The sequence below is a fragment of the Raphanus sativus genome, chromosome 8 (genome assembly GCF_000801105.2).
Source record: "Raphanus sativus cultivar WK10039 chromosome 8, ASM80110v3, whole genome shotgun sequence".
Lineage (NCBI taxonomy): Eukaryota > Viridiplantae > Streptophyta > Magnoliopsida > Brassicales > Brassicaceae > Raphanus > Raphanus sativus.
Window position 1 is genome coordinate 20,045,619 of NC_079518.1, and position 16,359 is coordinate 20,061,977.

Sequence of the window (16,359 nt, forward strand, 5' to 3'; positions counted from 1 at the left end):
CGACCACGTAAACCACAAAAAAATAGTTATATTTCAGTTTTAATTTGAAAGAATATATGTAACTTAATATACTCACAATATGAGTGACTCGACTAATCAACTTTACATCTAAAATAATAGATTATATTAAAATTAAGAAAGACAACAACCAACCTAAATGAAAATAAGAAAATTAATCAAAATTTTAACATATTTAGAATAAAAAATATTATAGTTGAATTCAGAGAAATAAATGTAATCCAATATACCTAAATAATAACTGAATCGACAATTAAAAGGGAAAATTCCTTAAAAATACACCAACTAATTTCTATTTGCTAATAAAATACACAAACTATTTTGGATCCATGTTTAATACACAAACTAATTTTCATTGTCTATTAAATACACAAAATTTTGAAATTCGCAGATTCTACACATCGTTTTAGACGCCGTTAATTATATTTAACGGAAGTGATGACGGCTTTAGTGCTTAATTAAACACATTTTAACTTGTAAAAAGAAAATTACTTAAAAATACACGAACTAATTTCATTTGCTAATAAAATACACTAACTATTTTGGATTCTAGTTTAATATATGAACTAATGTTTATTTTCTGTTAAAAACACAAACTTTTAAAATTTCCAGATTTAGACGATATCAACTATGTTTAACATTATTTAGATGATGTCAACTATGTTTTACAGAATTGAAGACGATGTTAGTGTTTAATTAAATGTGTGGTTAAAGTGAAAAAAATTCTTGAAAAATCCTCTCTATAGATTATTAACTTTCTTCTCTATTATATACTTCCATCGTATAATTCTTTTTTTTTGATAAATTTCAAATGTATTGACCATAGTAAAAATAATATACGTACAACCTAATTGATAACACCAAACTTATTTATCATAGTGTAAATTGACCTTCATTGAATCATTATCACAAGATTCCAAGTGAAGAATAAAAATTAGAAATACATAAAAGTAAACTAATTCCAAAATCAGTAGCTCGTTTAAAAAAAGACCTGGTTTTCTTCGTCCTTTTCACGATATGGAAATCGACTCCACTTCGAAGCGATATAAAGGGAAATCAAAGCAAAGAAGAAAAAAGTTTGGAGAATAAAAACGGTTGGAACCGATTAGGGTGTCAAACTCGTATTGAAACTAATTTGAATTAGAGCTTATTTGATTTGAGAGGTTTTGGTTGAGGGTGAGGGTGAGCGTGAGCGTAAGCGTGAGCGTGCTTTTCACGCTTAACCACATGTTTAATTAAAACTATTGTCATATTCTATTAAACATTGTCGATGTCATCTAAATGGATGAAAAAAATCTAGAATTTTCAAAAGTTTGTGTATTTAATGAAAAAAAATATTAGTTTGTGTATTAAACGGGATCCAAAATAGTTTGTGTATTTTATTAGCATATAAAATTAGTTCGTGTATTTTATTAGCAAATGACATTGATTCGTGTATCTTTAAGGAATTTCCTTTTACAATTTAAAATTTGTTTAATTAAACACTAACACCGTCATCATTTCCGCTAAATATAATTAACAGCGTCTAAAATGATGCCTAAAATCTGTGAATTTACCATGCAATAAAAATTAGTTCGTGAATTATACGGGGATCCAAAATAATTCGTGTATTTTATTAGCAAATAAAAATTAGTCTGTGTAGTTTTGAAAAAATTTCCATAAAACAAAAATGACTAGATATAACATATCCAAAATCATATGTCTAATTAAAGTATTGTAATATTATTAATATGAATTATGCATAAAAATATAAATTAATTTAAAATTAAAGTATATATCGATCAATTATTATAGTATATTTATTTTATAAATATTTATATCCGTGCATGAGCACGGAAAAATAATCTAGTATATATATATATATATATATATATATATATATATATATATTATTCATAAAATTGTAACGCAAAGTGGATAAGATAATATCCAATGAGAATCAGGTATATCAAACACAGGAACATAAGAGCCACAAAATCTCACGAACCAGATCCTCTGTCATGCCACATCAGCATATGCAATCTCAAGTGTATTAGATTTGCTTATTTCTTTAATACATACTGACGTCAATCTGATTTAAATTTCATAAGAGCCACAACATTTCACAATAATGGGAACGACTGCATCTCCAATGGCGAGCCAGCTAAGAAGTAGCTTCTCTTCCGCTACTAATGCGAGGCGTATCGCTGTTCCTAAGGGCATCTCCGGCGCTCCTTTCCGCGTTTCACCGACCAAGAGAACGTTTTCCTTCACAGTCCGAGCTGTCCAGTCAGACAAGGTATCTTCCTAAAGTTAACAATCGTATACGATCCAGATCAGATTGTGCCAAATCTGAAATTACCTAAGCACACACATATGTCAATACCATAATCAGTCATGCCGTATGCCGGTATTATATCTTAGGAAAATCAATATTTTGTATATTATTGTTTAGGGATTAAATGGCCAGAACATGGTATGACTAGTTTTAATGATTTTATAGAACCTTTTCTACGGAAAGGAATGAGAACTTGGGATTTGAAGTATGTAACTTAAAGTTCTACGCATTCATATTCTTATATAGGTATTGATCTAACCGTTAATATGCAAATAATCTGACATGGATAACTTGGCAGCCAACATTCCAAGTGATCCAACCAATCAACGGCGATCCATTCATCGGAAGCTTAGAAACTCCAGTAACGTCAAGCCCACTGATCGCGTGGTATCTCTCCAACCTCCCGGCTTACCGCACGGCCGTCAACCCTCTCCTCCGTGGTGTCGAAGTGGGTTTGGCTCATGGTTTCCTCTTAGTGGGCCCATTTGTCAAAGCGGGCCCATTAAGGAACACTGCTTACGCTGGCTCCGCCGGCTCTTTAGCCGCTGCTGGGCTTGTAGTCATCCTCAGCATGTGCCTCACTATCTATGGAATCTCTTCGTTCAAGGAAGGAGAGCCGTCAATTGCACCAAGTTTGACTTTGACGGGCCGGAAGAAGCAACCGGACCAGCTTCAGACAGCAGAGGGATGGGCTAAGTTCACTGGAGGGTTCTTCTTCGGAGGGATCTCTGGTGTGACTTGGGCTTATTTCCTTCTCTACGTTCTTGACCTTCCTTACTTCGTCAAATGAATGTACTTAATAATATGATCTTTCACCAATCTTCTCGACCTTCAAATACTTTCTTGCATCATTGTTTTTTTACTCTTGTCTTCATCAAGATTCTTGAATCTCATGATGCTTAATGTACCATTTCAAAAAAAAAAATTGATGCTATTAGTATATTACTATGAATATTTTCTTAGCTTTTTCTTTGTGTTTGTTGTCATTAATTTATATCTGTATTAAAGTTGTTCTAAACTGAGTTCGTACTATTAAACCAAGTGTTTCTATCATTCAAGTTCATCACGAACCTCTGAATCCAAGCCATCCGTTCATCCAAGTATATCATAGACTTCTGAATCTAAACCTAGTGCTTCTTTATATTATTGACTCACTTTTATCTTTATAATTCTTAAGTCATCGTGGCAAAATCAAAGCTTAATGCTTCTTTTGTTTTGTTTTTCTTAAAGCCGTGAAGCTTCTTATTATTCAAGTCTCTAAAGACCTCCAAATCCATTTTTTTTTTAAGTTTTCTTTTGTTCTATATTTCTTACGTAGTAGCAAAAGAAAAACACAAAAAAATGAAAACACAAAAAAGGTTTTGTTACCAAGCCAAAGGGCTTCCTAGCATCATCAACAAGCCAATGTGCTTCCGTGAACAAGCCATAGTGCTTCCTACCATTATTCAAACTCATCAAACTAGCTTCTGAATCTATAAGCCTCCAAGCTTCTATTGTTTGTCAAAGACACAAAACTTATGTCTTCCAGTCTCTCCTTCAAACGTGACGGCAACATTCTTCCGTCTCTGCTACCACAATAACTAGATCCGCTGCGTTCACAAACACAGTGGAATCTCTTCATCTCCATCATGACCAAGGGAAAAAAGCCTCTAAGCTCCTAGCCAGCGATCTACGTCACGTCTTGGTCTATTATCGTTCAATCTCAAGCAGCTAATTCTGCTACAACTCCATTACCTCCTTGAAGTTGAGAGGGCGTACAGAAAGGATCTAGGAGATCGCAAATATTATTGTTAATATTAGATATTTATTATATAAGATATTCACATATATGTGTATCTATTTAGTTTAGGAAATGTAACTCTAACCATGATTCTTATGAGAATCAATATACAATTCTTTCAATCTTGTATTCTCATCATTCTCTACAATATGAACTAGATTTTGACCCGCGCTTTGGAAGCGCGGAATATTTTACGATGAAAAATTTCACTAATAATTTAACAAATATTTTGGTAATTTTTAAAGAGTGTGTATTTAAAATATTTTTGCATTTAAATCAGTGTTTTTAAATTCAACCCGATTGTGATTATACCGGTTAATCCGGAGATCTGATAATTCAATTTAGTTTTTAAAAATATACATATTAAAAAAAAATCACTAAAACCCGAGACTAACCGATTGAACTGATGGATGACCGATATGTAATCTAATTGGATTTAAATTGTAATAGTTTCATAATTTGTAATCTTATAATCCAAATTTTAAAGTTCATTATTTTGCAATTTATGAAATTATAACGTTTCTACAAAATTTTAAAGAAAAAAATGATATATATAAAATAACTAAGATTAATTATTGTATTATTTGGAAACATTGATAGTAGTATAAAAATATATTATTTGGAAACATTGATAGTAGTATAAAGAAATAAGTATATTGTTTGGAAACATGGATAGTAGTATAAAGAAATGAGCATTAGTGATTTAATGTAGGTTTAACTATAAAGTATAAAAATGCATTTAATTTAAAAACTTACAAAATAAATGTTAGGTCCAACAAAATGTTTCTGTTTTAATAAGATAGATATACGGTAAAAGATTATCACTAAACTACCATGAATTGATTACTGTTTTAGTACTTTTCTTTAATATTTGCTGATTTGCGGGTCATCAGTAAACGAAAATAATAAGAGAACAAATGGGATCGATGGTTAGATGAGGTTTCAAGACAAATAAAAAAACGTAACATGCATTTTTCTTAATTTTCAATAAGTTTTTGGTGAAACTTGTGGGAACCGAAATTCGCACTGTCGATTTTGATTAAGTAAAACGGAGGAAAGCTAAGTAAACCTAACTTTCCATGAAGGTCCGGATTCTTTGCGACAACCAACGACAAGTGATCAAATAAATGCGGAAAGGTTTTATTGAGATTTGAGACTGGACCTTAAGGAAGGCTGCCTACGTACCCCTTTCGAGGATCAAGTCGGACGTAGTTCAGTTGGAAGGGTTTGAATAAGAGATCGAACTGCCTGGCGTAGTTCGTCTAGTACAAGCGTTAGTCATAGAAACGGGCATGTCGAGAATAATGCCTAGGATTTCTATGTGCGGAACTCTAAGTAAAAGGATTGTTAGATCCTTCCGAGAGAGACAGGAGCCTGCAGACAAGATGAAAATAGAACGAGAGGCGGCCGGACGTTCTAGGTCCTACCTTGCTAGTCTACCGCCTAAATTCAAAGTTCTTAACCTAACATGAGCTCTCTCTCTTAATGATTTTCGCTATGCCTTTCCTCATCTCCCAAAGCTCCTTTATTTACTCCTTCTTATGACGGTCTATTCTCCTTTTGGGCCGCAAAGCGGGCTTTTTCCATTTTCGTCGGTCTTCATGTTTATCGGGAAACTTGACATTTATCTTCGGGAAACTTGACATTTATCCTTCTTGGAAATTTAGCATTTATCTTGTTATGTGAAGATAAACGTAAATCGTCGTATCTATTTCAGACAATCGTAAGCAGACTGTCTGATCGCGTTTGGTCCCTTTCGGGCCGTTTCTAGGACTTCCGTTGTTTTCTACGATTTCTTCGGAAGATCTTCAATCTTTCGTAGAGTTGAGATGAGTGGTGTCTTAAGATAACCATCACTGTTTCGCACGTAGAATTTAAGATCTTCCTTCCCGTTGATATCTTACGAGTTTCCGAAGTGTTTCCGACGATCTTAGTTTGGAGTAAGAGCGGGAGTTTTGTACGCGGAATCTCAACGATTCGTTCCGCAAAAACTTGGAAAAGACGCAAAGTACAGACTTCTGACGGCCGGGGCCTAGAACTTATGCACGGAAGCTTGTCATCCGACGACCCGAGCCAGCACGGGGCTAGCCGCCCGGCGGCCATGGCCAGCACGGGCGCTAGCCACCGCGGCCACGGCCAGCACGGGGCTAGCCGCCCGGCGGCCACGGCCAGCACGGGCGCTAGCCGCCGGCGGCCACGGCCAGCACGGGGCTAGCCGCCCGGCGGCCACGGCCAGCACGGGCGCTAGCCGCCGCCGGCCACGGCCAGCACGGGGCTAGCCGCCCGGCGGCCACGGCCAGCACGGGCGCTAGCCGCCGGCGGCCACGGCCACCACGGGGGCTAGACGCCCGGCTGCTACGGACCAGCACGTGCGTCTCGACGAGGGCTTCGATTTGATATGTTGATCGTTTTCTGGGTCCTCACGGTTTGAGAGAATGGGCTCTTTGAAGTTTCCCGGCGGCCAGGACCAGCACGGAGGCTAGCCGCCCGGCGGCCAGGACCAGCACGGGGGCTAGCCGCCGGCGGCCAGGACCAGCACGTGCGTCTCGACGAGGGCTTCGATTTGATATCTTGATCGTTCTCTAGGTCCTCACGGTTTGAGAGAACGGGCTCTTTGAAGTTTCAAGGCGGATTCCTTGTCGTTCGGCCTATCCAAACTTAGATCACTTCCCGTTTCTTCCGTATACTTTCGTATGGTCGTGTCATCTCAGCTACGGACCTAATGTCTCTCGGTTCTTCTTGATTGTATCATCGAAGTTTTACGACTAAATCTGAGTTGGTTTTCTCGTAAAGTTTATCGTGTAAAACAAGAACGATCGACTTTAACATAGGTTTTTTAAGCTGTACGACTTGTTTTGCTTTCGACGCTTGTTTTATGGAAAGTCCGCGTATGATAAATATTTTTAGCCGTTGATTTCGAGATAACCGTTTTTGACCCCAACAGTTAGCCCCCCAGCCTGTAAGACGCGTAAACGATCTTGCGGGCGGAAGATTATGAGTTGAAAATCGAAATTTTTGGCTAAGAGTATTTCATTGCGGAAATCCACATCGCCTTTGATTGGCGATCTCGAACGTGACGTCGGGAAGACCGTGAGTTCGTTGCTCAACTTCGACTTGATTCTTCTGAAATCCGTGTGCACCCTTGTCCTGCATTCGGAGGGTTCGGAGGACCAGGACCACGCAGTCAAGGATCACGAAGCCGGCACATATGAGACATGCAACGGTGGTGCGACCAATGGAGGCGACGGTGAGACCGTTCCTACTTTGGGTGAGTTTTGAGGATGAAGGTGATGCTCCGGGGAGCGTCTAGGTTTATCAATCCCTTTAGAGATTTTTATTTTGATTGTGTTTCGGCCGTTAAGAGGCCATGATGTGTATTTGCGGGACTGGCTGTTGGTGGCTTCGAATCCCGGCCTTTTTCAGGGCATCTGTTGAACTCTGCGGCTCAATCTTTATAAAATATTAATGTTGCGTTTTCAGAACTTCTGTCTATCGAAGTTAGAGGGACAGGGTGTGAGTTGTCGTCTCATTCCTGCCTCCCTAATGATCACCGTATCCGTCGTTTGTACAAAGCGAGATTTTCCTGCAGTTTACGATTTACGCGAAAATTCGTGAAAACGTACAGACTTGAGTGAAGAGAAAGTTTTGGGATCTCGCGTCGTTGACGCTTTGCCTATGAGATGTTAAGATACCAGCAAGGCTGGCTTTAGGGCAAGACCTAGGTTTACTCTCAGACTGAGGCTGTGCGATGACAAATCGGCTTTCGTTTTGCCTGTTTGTGATTTTAACCTGATTCGTACCGTTTTAAAATCCGCGAAGTGGTATCGGCTTATATGATTTGTCTGGGCACGAATCGAGCTACTTCCTTTACGAAGTGCTGAACCAAATTTGGATTTTTTGTATAGCGCGCTATGGGATCCTTGTCGGATGTAAAAGAGTCTACCCTTAGGTGGCTTGTCTATTTAGGACGTTAGAGTTCGTTTGTTGTGATCAGCAACAACGATATGATGCCGTTTAGAAGGCGTATGAAGGTTTTAATCGAAAAACGAATGTTCAGGCACGAAGCGACGTCTCGCAATGCTTTGAAGTTTGTTTTTCTTATGCCATAAAGGACTATGGGCTTTTAGAAATCGTGGAATGTTTCCGGGTGATAGTTTATGATTTATTTGGTGGATACTGGATCCATTGTTGAGGCCGTTTAGCGATTGGCGAGTTTGTTTGCGAAGAGTTTCGAAAATTCGGTTTATGTGTTTGTAAAGAGTTTCGAAAATCCGGTTTCTTCAAAAAACGTGGGATTATACATGCATACACATTTCAAATGTGTACGAGTTAATTTTCCCTTGTGCCGCATTTCAAATGTTCGCGGGCTTGGAGATGTTTTGCGAATGTCCGTAGTCAGAAATTGTTGTTTCAGTTTGGACGTGCAAGTTATAAAATTTTGGTCGAGGAATTAGGACCAGGGGTCGCGTATATTTGACCCAGGGAGAAGTGTCTACCTTCGCTTTGCTTCACGAAGTGTTGGCCTTCCGGGATTTTAAGGACGACTCGTATAACTCTTGGAGCTTTGTCACGAGTGTTTCTTTTCATGCTTTGTTTACAGGGCGTATAGAACTTAATCAGTCGATGTTAAGTTCAAATTTTTTCGTTTACCGTATGGCTGTTAGGACTGATTTTATTACGAGAAATTTATCGCATGATTTCCGCTTTTGGGCTATGCGACAGAGTTGCTCGCGTAATGGTCACTTGGCTTTTTATGACAAATCGTGGATTATCGTTTGGCCCTTAAGTGATTGGAGCGGCGATCGTTCAGCTATTTTGTCTTGGCGTGAAGGCTGTGTTCAGCCGTTTAACCAAGGAGTTGGTAAACGATCAGACCGCGATCCTTTCGCATTAAGGTCATATTGGTTTACGATTGTCCTTAATGGTGATGCCGAATTCAGGTCCGGACTTTATGGAAAGACGTAGTTGGCCGAGGGCCGAATAGAGTTCGTCGAGATAGACATGCCAATCATAGCGGAGTTTTCCAAGTTATGGGTGATGGCTTTTCGAAACGATTTTCCACTTTAGGTTTCAGCTATACGATAGATGCTTCGTATAAAGTTTCCTTTGGTCGCATGAAAATTGTTTCATTTTATCCGAGGAAATAAAGTTTAAGGAATCGACGAAGAACACGTTCGGATTCAGTTTTGGGTTATTTCCCGCTTGGACGTAATTTTCCGTATTGCGATATCGTTTTGCATGAGACCGATCTTGGTTTTCCTTATGCTGTTTTTGTGTAACATGTTTATACGAAAGTAATGGATGACCGGTTTCATGAAGATAGAAAATCGCAGATAGTTAAAGTAGTCTTGTTTCCGTGGTTTACACGGGAAATGTTTCCACTTTGATTTCGTTTTTTGGCAAAAGTTGCTTCGGGTTACTCATGGAGTTTTACCGAAAGTTATTTCGTTAATTTTGTAGCTCACCGTCGTGCCATTAGTCTCACGGAAGCGGAAAGAGTATGCCAAGGATGCGCGGCGATCGTTTCTCGGTTTTTCGAGAGATTAGATCGGTTTGCGCGTTCTGCCTAGACAGTCAAGGAACAATATAACGAAACTGGAAGAAAATGCCTAAGACTTATCTTGCTGGACTATCCACCTAGGTTCTAAGTTCCCTAAATTTTACGGCAGTTTACAAGACGTTCCCATTCCTTTCCAACGAAAAAATTAAAACCTTGATAAAATTTCTAAGTCGGACGTACCTTAGTCTCATTGATTACTCGAGATTGCTTCATGTCCGTTCCTCTTTGTCTTCTACCGTTTCATTGTCAAAGGTGTTCGAAAAGTCTGATACTGAATCGAGAATCGATTTTTGATGAAACCTGAAGGAACAGTGCATAATCGTTGCAGAATCGTTGAAGCAAAGGGAGGAGAAGTAGGCGAAACTCGAAGAAGGCTAAGGTGGGTAGACAAGTGAAAACGAATGGCAAGATGTCACTTGAGTGGGGCTTCTTGTTTCGTCAAGCTATGAGCGAACTGGTCAGGTCAAGAAGCTTACGATCTTGTTATACTTCACGAATGATGTTTCGTAAAATATTGCCGAGCTTTTATTTAACGAGAGTTTTTCAACAAAATTTTGTCGAGTTAATTTTACGGAAATTGATTCGTAAAATTAGTTTGGATAATATTTGGGTCAATCTTTACGAGGATTGGCCGTGCTTGATGAATGTTTTGTTGCCCGGCAACCAGCGCAGCACGGGCGCGTTTGCCGCCCGGCGCCTAGAGGCAGCACGGGCGTGCTAGCCGCCCGGCGCCTAGGGACAGCACGGGCGTGCTAGCCGCCCGGGACTGTGCTTCCTCGCGAGACCTGCCTGTTTTTCTCGTTTTTTTTAAAGGTTTCTCGATCGACACTTAGTCTCTCGAGGTTTCTTTAATTGTTTTTCTGAGACTTTTGGACATTGATTTCATCATGATCCCAGCACGGAATTGTGTTCTTAGAACGTTGTTGACCTTTTATTTTACGAGAGTTATTTCGCAAAATGTTGTCGAGTTAATTTTACAGAAACTGTTTTGTGAAATGTTGTCGAGTTTAATCATGCAAAAGCTGTCTCGTGAAATATTTTCGAGAATTTATTTTACGAAAGGTGTTCCGTAAAATGTTATCGAATTTTAGCATTAGAAACGCTGATTTTCGTCGGCCTCCATACTTATCGGGAAACTTGACATTAATCTTCGGGAAACTTGACATTTATCCTTCCGGAAATTTAGCAGTTATCTTGTTACGTAAAGATAAATGTAAATCGTCGTGTCTATCTTAGATAATCGTAAACGGACTGTCCGATCACGTTTGGTCCCTTTCGGGCCGTCTCTAGGACTTCCGTTGTTTTCTACGATTTCTTCGAAAGTTCTTCATTCGTTCGTAGAGTTGAGATGAGTGGTGTCTTAAGATAACCATCGCTGTTTCGTACGAAGAATTTAAGATCTTCCTTCCCGTTGATATTTTACGAGTTTCCGAAGTGTTTCCGACGGTCTTAGTTTGGAGTAAAAACCGGAGTTTCGTACGCGGAATCTCAATGATTCGTCCTGCGAGGACTTTGGGAAAGACTCGAAGTACAGATTTCTGATGGCTGGGGCCTGGGACTTGTGTACCGGAGATTGTTGTCCGAAGACCCGAGCCAGCACGGGGCTAGCCGCCCGGCGGCCACGGCCAGCACGGGCGCTAGCCGGCGGCGGCTACGGCCAGCACGGGGCTAGCCGCCCGGCGGCCACGGCCAGCACGGGCGCTAGCCGGCGGCGGCCACGGCCAGCACGGGGGCTAGCCGCCCGGCGGCCACGGCCAGCACAGGCGCTAGCCGCCGGCGGCCACGGCCAGGACGGGGGCTAGCCGCCCGGCGGCTACGGCCAAGGCCGGGGTCGGCTGCTCGGTTCCTTCGGTTTACGAGTGTTCGTGTTCGTTATGTTGATGTCGATTCCCGGCATTTCTTCCGCAGCCCAAGCGAACGTGTTAAGGTTCTTCTTGAGACATGCGATGAGTTCTGCTTTCAACGGATCGCGGAGATTGGCTCCAATCTCCACTCATCGCTCTGGGTTAGTTTCGTCGAGGCAGACCGAAATTACTGGTTCGCAAGTGGGCTCACGTTTCCCTTCTAAGGCTTCAGCTCTTTGCGATTGCCAGAAGATTTCTGGAGGGTCCTGCGATGCTGGTTCATGGGTTGCTTGCTTTTTTGGGTTAGTTTCTGGCTCAGAGTTTTTCGTTTTAAGCCAGCGGCCAAGCAGACTTGCGGCGCTTTACGATCTCCTTGTATTGTTTCTACTCCGAAGAGGGTCGGAAATTTGAGGCACAGATGAAAGTCGAGGGGATTGCTCGCATGGAGTTTAACCACGGAGTCCCGACGATCGCGTTATATGCTGCTGGACCGTCGACTACCAAAAATTCCACCATCTTCGTGACGCTCCCGGCTCTGACCGAGAGATCGACCGAGCCAAGGGTCATTGTGATGTTTCCTGAGAGTCCGATTATCGGATTGGATCGTCCGTGATCGCGCTTAGGTCGATTCCCATCCTCTCGAGAGTGTTTTTATATATAATATTTGTCGAGCATCCGGTGTCGACCAATATTCTCGCTACGTCGTTGTCCTGGATCGTTAGTCCGATAAAGAGGAGTTCGTCGTGAGGTTTGGCTTGACCAGCTGTTGCTCTGTCCCCGAATGACACGATGTTGCGGACAGGTGATGTGGCCATGCTGTTGTTACCAATCGTAGGTTTTTGAGTAAGAGAATCCGACCCCCCTCCCTCCTTCTAGCGCCAAACTGTGGGAACCGAAATTCGCACTGTCGATTTTGATTAAGTAAAACGGAGGAAAACTAAGTAAACCTAACTTTCCCTGAAGGTCCGGATTCTCTACGACAACCAACGACAAGTGATCAAATAAATGCGGAAAGGTTTTATTGAGATTTGGGACTGGACCTTAAGGAAGGCTGCCTACGTACCCCTTTCGAGGTTCAAGTCGGACGTAGTTCAGTTGGAAGGGTTTGAACAAGAGATCGAACTGCTTGGCGGAGTTCGTCTAGTACAAGCGTTAGTCATAGAAACGGGCATGTCGAGAATAATGCCTAGGGTTTCTATGTGCGGAACTCTAAGTAAAAGGATTGTTAGATCCTTCCGAGAGAGACAGGAGCCTGCGGACAAAATGAAAATAGAACGAGAGGCGGCCGGACGTTCTAGGTCCTACCTTGCTAGTCTACCGCCTAAATTCTAAGTTCTTAACCTAACAGAAGCTCTCTCTCTTAATGATTTTCGCTCTGCCTTTCCTCCTCTTCCAAAGCTCCTTTATATACTCCTTCTTATGACGGTTTATTCTCCTTTTGGGCCGCAAAACGGGCTTTTTCCATTTTCGTCGGCCTTCATGTTTATCGGGAAACTTGACATTTATCTTCGGGAAACTTGACATTTATCCTTTTTGGAAATTTAGCATTTATCTTGTTATGTGAAGATAAACGTAAATCGTTGTATCTATCTCAGACAATCGTAAGCGGACTGTCCGATCGTGTTTGGTCCCTTTCGGGCCGTTTCTAGGACTTCCGTTGTTTTCTACGATTTCTTCGGAAGATCTTCAATCCTTCATAGAGTTGAGATGAGTGGTGTCTTAAGATAACCATCACTTTTTCGCACGAAGAATTTAAGATCTTCCTTCCCGTTGATATCTTACGAGTTTCCGAAGTGTTTCCGACGATCTTAGTTTGGAGTAAGAGCGGGAGTTTTGTACGCGGAATCTCAACGATTCGTTCCGCGAAAACTTGGGAAAGACGCAAAGTACAGACTTCTGACGGCCGGGGCCTAGAACTTATGCACGGAAGCTTGTCATCCGACGACCCGAGCCAGCACGGGGCTAGCCGCCCGGCGGCCATGGCCAGCACTGGCGCTAGCCGCCGGCGGCCACGGCCAGCACGGGGCTAGTCGCCCGGCGGCCACGGCCAGCACGGACGCTAGCCGCCGGCGGCCACGGCCAGCACGGGGCTAGCCGTCCGGCGGCCACGGCCAGCACGGGCGCTAGCCGCCGGCGGCCACGGCCACCACGGGGGCTAGCCGCCCGGCTGCTACGGACCAGCACGTGCGTCTCGACGAGGGCTTCGATTTGATATGTTGATCGTTTTCTGGGTCCTCACGGTTTGAGAGAACGGGCTCTTTGAAGTTTCCCGGCGGCCAGGACCAGCACGGGGGCTAGCCGCCCGGCGGCCAGGACCAGCACGGGGGCTAGCCGCCCGGCGGCCAGGACCAGCACGGGGGCTAGCCGCCGGCGGCCAGAACCAGCACGTGCGTCTCGACAAGGGCTTCGATTTGATATCTTGATCGTTCTCTGGGTCCTCACGGTTTGAGAGAACGGGCTCTTTGAAGTTTTAAGGCGGATTCCTTGTCGTTCGGCCTATCCAAACTTAGATCACTTCCCGTTTCTTCTGTATACTTTCGTATGGTCGTGTCATCTCAGCTACGGACCTAATGTCTCTCGGTTCTTCTTGATTCTATCATCGAAGTTTTATGACTAAATCTGAGTTGGTTTTCTCGTAAAGTTTATCGTGTAAAACAAGAACGATCGACTTTAACATAGGTTTTTTAAGCTGTACGACTTGTTTTGCTTTCGACGCTTGTTTTATGGAAAGTTCACGCATGATAAATATTTTTAGCCGTTGATTTCGAGATAACCGTTTTTGACCCCAACAAAACTTAGAGCATATGCAACAATAGTCTTTAACCAAAATCCTTAAAATTAAACTATTATAATAATTAATGGGATCCTCAAAATTTAAGAATTTGTGCCCAATGAACCTCTTGAAATCTTTAGGTAAGGACTGCACAGCCTCAGCCTCGTTAGTGTACACGGATCCCATTACCACGTGAGACCATGCGATTGATTTTTTCTTTTTTAACTGAAAAAAAATAATAAAATAATTTAAAATTTTACTTTGGTTATCGCCGTTGCGTATGCTCTTACATCTTAAAATAATGGATACTAGATCTCGATCCGCACAATCGTGCGGATTTTATTTTCATTTTTATATATATATATATTTATTTAGATCATTACTAGTATACAATTTTAATCATATTTTAAATATTTATAAAGCTATTTCAAATACAATAATGTATAGTTTGCATGTTGTAAATAATCAACCGTTTAAACCGTCGTACATATTTGTTGCTTCTTATTATATATTTATCTTGTTGTATTTGTATTTAGTTGTTAAACATATTAATATGTGCATGAAAAACATATTTGACAATTATTTTTTATTTAATTGATGTTAAATTTTTATCCGTCTTTTAAAGCTGGATTTCCTTTTTAACAGTATTTTCTATGTTTATTCATTTTACAAAATATATTATTATATCTACAAAAGTGAAAGATATTTTAATTTTTATACATGTAGTATATAGTCTTTTAATGTTAAGCCGCTCTGTCATATTATATTTTAACATCAATATTTTCTATTTATGAAAATAAAATTTAAAATTTTATCAATTTAATATAATTTTATCATATTAAGTTCAATATGATAAAAAATTAACATGATTGATTGTGATTATATAATAGATAAAAATAAGATATAATATTTTATTTTTCATTTTCTAAAAACAACTGAATATATTAATGTATAATAATATTTCAAAACTAATTACGGAATTAGTTAAAATGTCTACATATAATTTTGAAAATTAAGATCTTGTTAAGATCTTTTTAAAAGATTTTTCGAAATTTAAATATATACTAGATTTTGACCCGCGCTTAGAAACCGCGGGTTATTTTGGGTTATAGACAAAGTTGGATATGAATTAGTATTTTGGGTTTATTGTATATTATCATGTTATAAAGTGGAAATTTGTTTAAAATATATAATTTTATGAATTAGTTTATTTGAGATTTTGTATTCACATTCATATGAATCTTTCTTAGACATGTACATCTTATCTGGTCCCAAAATAATGTTGAGAAACAACATGAAATACGGTTCGGGTCCACGATCAAGGCAAAATACATATTGGATTTTTAGACACGCGTGTTTCTGTTAGAGTTCGAGTATCCAAAATACCTAAAATGTTTTGTGTATTTTTTTTTATCATCGACTTGTATGGACTTATATGGACTCTGTAAAAAAAATACACAAAACATATTAGATATTTCGGCAATTCAAATACATTTTCAGTATTACAGATAGTTTTTTAAAAAAATTGGGTTCGTGTTTTTTAGTATAGTTTCAGGTTTATGTAAAATTTCAAAATTTTTAAAATATATTTCGGGTATTTTGGTTAAAACTTTGGATATTTTGTGTTCTTCGGATAAGGTTTTGGGTAAAGGTATGTGTCCCTTTGGGTATTTAAATATTTTCGGATATTTATTTGATTTTTGGGTATTTTTTGTTTCAGATTTTGGGCTAGTCTGAGTATTTTTGGTCCTAAATACGTGAACCAATTCAGACCCATTACGTATCCAAATTACATGTATTTTACAGGTATTTGGATTATGGACTCCGAATGACCTATATCCAAAAGAAACCGACTTGAGTTCGAACAATTTTTTCTTAAATATTTAGTTGGGTCCAAATGTCATAGACCCGAAAAAATCTGACCCAAAGAAAACCTATTTGTACCCGATCCAAAGACCTGAATCCACAAACATATTCTTTCTCAATGTATTTTGTATGAATTTTATAAGATTTACATTTGTTGAGTTGGTGACACTTAAGATTGACTTGGGAGATTTTTCCGCTAAT

General features: G+C 40.1%; 1 protein-coding gene across 1 annotated transcript; it reads left to right on the forward strand.

Annotated features, from left to right (window-relative positions):
* Nucleotides 1-2,082: 2,082 nt before the first annotated feature.
* LOC108819115 (photosystem I reaction center subunit XI, chloroplastic) lies at nucleotides 2,083-3,301 on the forward strand. Its single transcript, XM_018592105.2, has 2 exons — nucleotides 2,083-2,296; nucleotides 2,634-3,301. Exons 1-2 carry the CDS (start codon nucleotides 2,129-2,131, stop codon nucleotides 3,123-3,125), a joined length of 660 nt encoding a protein of 219 aa, XP_018447607.1. The 5' UTR covers nucleotides 2,083-2,128; the 3' UTR covers nucleotides 3,126-3,301.
* Nucleotides 3,302-16,359: the final 13,058 nt, after the last annotated feature.

Bases quoted from the DNA above. Each gene is read 5' to 3' on its own strand.
- LOC108819115 (XM_018592105.2), top strand. From the start codon at position 2,129: ATGGGAACGACTGCATCTCCAATGGCGAGCCAGCTAAGAAGTAGCTTC. The intron at 2,297-2,633 runs GTATCTTCCTAA...ATAACTTGGCAG, and splicing joins GAGCTGTCCAGTCAGACAAG to CCAACATTCCAAGTGATCCA.